The 5,830-nt window shown below is 40.8% G+C and overlaps 1 protein-coding gene across 1 annotated transcript in view; it reads left to right on the plus strand.

Moving 5' to 3' along the window:
- Positions 1-677: 677 nt before the first annotated feature.
- Positions 678-5,830, plus strand: part of LOC107120664 (absent in melanoma 1 protein-like) — a gene marked incomplete at its 5' end in the record, with an annotated part of 38,970 nt that continues 33,817 nt past the window's right edge. Inside the window, one exon of the mRNA XM_015423422.1 lies at positions 678-804. Coding sequence (XP_015278908.1) covers positions 678-804 — 127 coding nt within the window. The remainder of the gene's footprint in view (positions 805-5,830) is intronic.

Below are 5,830 nucleotides of genomic sequence, written 5' to 3' on the forward strand. Positions count from 1 at the left end.
ACAAACTTTGACTTTATATGAATGCATATTCTGCTGTGAATGTCTGAAATTTGGTGCATGTTTACTGTTTACATAAATAGAATTGCCTGCATTCACCAGTAATGCTGTCTTTGTCCCCAGATACAGTCAGGCAATAGGACCTAATAACATCAGCTATACCATCTTGGGCTCATTCTCCAATGTGATATATATCAGCAGAACCCTTCTACTCTCTTAGGGTTACCAAGTACCTACCGCGAATTGGCGGGGGACACATAGTTCTTGGCGGGAACATTCCCACAGGGAAAACACATACGACAGTAGGCACATAGCCAGTTGACACTCTAGCAACTGGGCTGAAAACTCGATGGTACCATTGAGTTTTCAGCCCCATTGCCAGAGTGTCGCCCGGCTACGTGCCCAGCGTGCTGACGTCACGTCTGGGCGACAGCATAGTGTGATGCAGGTGTGTTACAGGCAGGAATGTTCCAGCAGGAAAGCATGTGTCCCCCGCTGATTCACGGTAGGTACTTGGTAACCCTATACTCTCTATATTGCTTTTTTGTTTGTTTGTTTCTTCAAACCTCCTAAATAAAATGAATGCAAAGATTATGCTGAAATGAAGTGTTAGTATTTGAAACCCTTCTGGAATTGATGGCATCATATTCCCATGTAAACTTTTTGTCTTCCATTTGTAGATGGCTACTTTATGAAGAACCTGGTTTCCAGGGAATCCCTTTGATGTTGGAGCCTGGGGAATATCCTGATTTATCCTTCTGGGAAAAGAAAGAAGCATATATTAGGTCCATGAGGCCCCTGAAAATGGTACGGATATGAAATATATATATTGAGGCTTTCAGTAGTGATATAATTACTGTAACAATGGTGAACTACTGTAAAACCCTTGGAATGTATCCCTAAGCAGAGTGGCATCTTTCTAAGCCAGTTGACTTCAGCAGACCTAGAAAAGTATAACTCTGCTTAGGGTCACACTGGTAAAGGCTTAAGATAATCAAAGGCAATTTATAAAATACTGAATATTTTGAAACACGTATTGTTGTGGATTCAACCATACTTGAAACACATAAGTTACAGACAAACAAAAACCTGTCAACCAAAAAAGGAGCAGCTGTTTCCTTCCCACCTTAAGTCTCGCTGAGAAATGCAGGCTATAAATAAAGTAAATAAATGACATGGTTTGTTTCAGTACAGCCATCTATGGAGTTAACTGCAGTTGGCCACATGGAAAGCATGGTTTCAGTAGCTGAGGTAGCAGAAGTTGGTGGAAGAGAGTCAGGTAAACTGGATATGCAATTGCCTTGGCCCCTGCAAACTTTTACTTTACTTATAGAAGCCAGTGTAATAAGAACTGATGTTATTCCTGGAGCTTAAAAACCTGCTGACAATACTCCTTTAATTGGGTTATGAGGACCTATTAGAAATTTGGATTTATGCCAGAGAAATTTGGAACCTCATTGTGACATACAGGTTAGTTTTCACCTCTCCCAAGAGTGGCCAGTTGGAGCTGACAGCATGTTGGTGAGGGAGACTGTTGAAGACAGCAGTTAGTTCAGTTGGGAGTCAGTATGGTTGAGTGAAGCTGTGGACACAAGCCCCTTAAAGCTGTCTGAAAAGGATCCACTTGTACGAAAAGATCCCAAATGCTGTAATATGGAAACAGCTCAAAACTTCAACTGAAACTTTGTAACCTCTACCTGATCTTCTCCAATCTTCAAACCAGAAATAAAATTCAACTCCTTGTGTTTCTTTAACCATAAGGACTGGTTGTCTCAGGGAAAGAAACACACACACAAGCTAACATCTCGACCTAAATATAAATATATCTGTTAAGATATGAATAAATGGTGGCAGTGTGTAAATGAAGTAGTGTTTGAGTCCCCATCCCCAATAGCTTTGTGCAGTGTCTGAGTGAGGGGTGATTATTAAAGGAGACTGGGCTACTCTGTTGGTGTTGCCTCCATGCTTGAGAGGAGACAGATGGAGCGTAATGGCAGGCTCTCAGTTAATTACTCTAAGCATTCCACAATTAAGGATACATATGGCCATCAATCTCCCATTTTGATATATTTATCTCCTTCACTATGTTTCTCCCCAGAATTAAACCCAAACAAATGGTAACCATATAAACTAAGCTTGTTATTCCTGTTTGGTCCTTGAATCTGTTAAACATTTTTATGCTGTATGCTAATTTGCTGCTCACCTTCTACCTCTCTGTATGGACTGGTAATTTCCATTTCATTATATCTCAAGAAGTGCGCATGCACATGAAAGCTTATACCTTGCATAAAACTTTGTTGGTCTTAAAGATGCCAATGGACTCAAACTTTGTTCTGTTGGTGAGGAATTTCAGACAGACGATATAATCTGGAAGAGGAACAGTTCCCAAAAGGTTTCTGGTCTGTCATTTCAGACAGAACCGTTTTAGAACCGGTTCCCTACTGGAATATATTTGTAATTTCACACACAAACGCTTCTGTCCTGTTTAGGAAACGGGGCTGAAGCGTTTTACCTGTCAACCGCTTCCAAGTAGTCTTCAGTTTCCTCTCCCAGTTCCGATGCGCTTTTTCCCACCGTTTTTCGCCTGCACGGGCGATCTTCAGCTTTTTTTTTTTTTTTAAATAAATTTTTATTTTTCCAACATATAACAGAAGACAGCATATAACAATAAAACAACAATACAACACCCAGCAGACCCCACCACCCTCCGCTTACCACACCCTTGTAAGACATCACGAACCTTCTGGTTAAATATTCTCCGCATCTAACCATTTATATACAGGCATCCAAACTGTTTGAAAAAAGCTATTCATACTCCCATTCACTTTTTGAGTCAAATTATCCATTTCCGCAATATCTATTATTTTGCTAATCAGTTCCATCTTAGTTGGTACTGATTCATTTTTCCAATTTTTTGCAAGTAGCATTCGCGCAGCTGTTGATATATGCAAAGTTAAATATTTATCACTCTTTTTCCATTTATCTGGGTATAGGTTCAGTAAAAATACTTCTGGACTTAACGGAATTTGTTTTTTAACTATTTGACATAGCATCCTGTGCACCTCTTTCCAAAATTTGGTAATCTCTTTGCATGTCCACCATACATGATAGTATGAGCCCAGCTTTAACTTACATTTCCAACACTTTGCATCTAAACCCACATACATTTGGGCTAGCCTTTCAGGTGACAGGTACCAACGGTGGAAAATTTCTATACAACTCTTTTCCAGCAAAGAAAGATAGATGAAAATACTATACTAGAATATATAAACAAGAAAAATACTAAGAGCTTTAATGAGGAACAAAATAGAATTTTAAACGAGCGAATAACAATATGCAAAATTGTATAGGCAACTAAAACACAAAAGAAAAAGAAAACCCCGGGACTAGACAGGATTCTGATTGAGATCTAAAAGATTTAACATAAGAACATAAGAGATGCCAGTGTTGGATCAGGCCAAAGGCCCATCCAGTCCAACACTCTGTATCACACAGTGGCCAGAAATACCAGTGCCATCAGGAGGTCCACCAGTGGCAATGTATCTGGAGTATCTTCAGTATCTGGAGCATGCACACAAAAGCTTATATCCACAATTAAACTTCCTTAGTTTTAAGGGTGCCACTGGACTCAAACTTTGTTCTATAGGATTCTTCTCTCACTACAGATGCTGATTTTCTGCCCCCAAGCACTTACTCTCTGGTCTAATCAAACATTAATCTGCAGATTGTACCTTTGCCTCCTGAGTTCCTTCTTTGAAATAGCCCTCCCACCTTCTGACCAGGACATAAGGGCTCAGGGAATTTCGTTCCTACCTGTATCTGATGAAGGGAGTTTTGGCTCTTGAGAGCTCATACTGCAGAAATCTCATTGGTCTCTAAGGTGCTACTGGACTCAGATCGAGCTGTTCTACTGCAAGACCAACACACCTACCCTCTGGGATTATGCAGGTCTAGAGTGAGCAAATTCAATGTCTTGGAGTCACATCTCCGTGAAGCTCACTGGGTCATCTTGGGCCAGTCACTCTCTCGCTCAGTGTAAGCTATCTAACAGGAGAATTAAGTGGGGAACTGAACACTTAGAAGCAGTTGACAAATGGTACATGTATCTGAACTGTATCTGAAGCAGTATGCCAGCACACAAACACTTATACCCAGAATTAAACTTTGTTGGTCTTAAAGGTGTCACCGGACTCAAACTTTGTCCTGTTGCTTCAGACCAAAATGGCTGCCCAACTGAATCTACCTTAGAAGAAGGACATTGTTGTATGTACTAGACAGGATTGATATAACTACCCTCATTAATTTAAACTGATTGTGCTACAGATGTGTAAGATACATAGTCTGAATACTGATGGAAATATGTACAGAAGTTAATGTGGGATGTTTTTTTTCATATACATCAACATGAGGTCTTGGAACCTGGAGGGAATTCAAAAGCATTAGCTCAATTGTGAGAAATCTCACATGGCTGTAAATATGTTATCAGGGGCAGAGTTCACTCTCTACGTGAGTTTCTTTCACCAGTTTACATGAAAGGAGGTAGCATACAGATCTCATTTGCCATATCTTAATTTGCAAAAGTTCTAGTTCATTTTAGTTTATTTTAGTGCTTCTTTATTGATTTAAAACATTTATTAGCTGCCATTCTGCCTTATAGAACTCAAGGAGGATTCTAATCTGGCAGAACCGGGTTTGATTCCCCACTCCTCCACTTGCAGCTGCTGGATGGCCTTGGGCAAGCCATAGTTCTGTCAGAGCTGTTCTCTCAAGGACAGTTCTGTCAGAGCTCTCTCAGCCCCACCTACCTCACAGGGTATCTGTTGAGGGGAAGGGAAGGGAAAGGGGTTTGTAAGCTGCTCTGAGACTCCAAGTGAAGGGCGAGGTATAAATCCAATCTCCTCCTCCTCCTCCTCCTCCTCCTCTTCTTCTTCTTTAAAACCACCACCATAAAGATACATAAAAGTTTGTGTTAAGTGCTGTCAAATCACTTCTGACTTATGGCAACCCATGACTTACACTGTCTTACACTGCAATCCTAAGGAGAGTTACTCCATTCTAAGACCATTCATTTTCGTGGGCTTAGACTGGAGTAAGTCTCCTTTGGATTGCACTTTTAATGTCCTATTGTCCTATTGTTAACAGCTTCACTCAGGTCTTGCGCACTGGGGGCCATGACTTCCTTGACTGAGTCAATCCATCTCACATTGTGTCTTCCTCTTTTCCTGCCACTTTCAACTTTTCTTGGCATTATTGACTTTTCTAGTGACTCTTGCCTACTCATGATGTGACCAAAGTGCCTTAGCATCAGTTTAGTCCTTCTAGGGAGAGTTTGGGCTTGATTTGACCTAAAACCCACTTATTTGTCTTTTGGGTGGCCCACGGTATCTGTAAAACTCTCTTCCAGCACCACATTTCAAATGAATCAACCATCATTTAAAATCACAATTTAGGACTGCCAATAAATAGAAAAATAGATAGAAAGTAGAGACATCACCCTGCCAACAAAAGTCCGCATGATCAAAGCAATGGTATTCCCAGTAGTCATGTATGGCTGCGAGAGTTGGACTATAAGGAAGGCCGAGCGCCGAAGAATAGATTCTTTTGAACTATGGTGCTGGAGAAGACTCTTGAGAGTCCCTTGGACTGCAAGAAGATCAAATCAGTCAATCCTAAAAGAAATCAACCCTGACTGTTCCCTGGAAGGCCAGATAATGAAAATGAAGCTCAAATACTTTGGCCACCAAATGAGAAGGGAGCACTCACTAGAGAAGACCCTGATGCTGGGAAAGATTGAAGGCCAAAGAAGACGGGGACGGCAAAGGATGAGATGGTT

Source organism: Gekko japonicus, unplaced genomic scaffold, assembly GCF_001447785.1.
Source record: "Gekko japonicus isolate JY-2015 unplaced genomic scaffold, Gekko_japonicus_V1.1 scaffold2046, whole genome shotgun sequence".
NCBI classification, from domain to species: Eukaryota; Metazoa; Chordata; class Lepidosauria; order Squamata; family Gekkonidae; genus Gekko; species Gekko japonicus.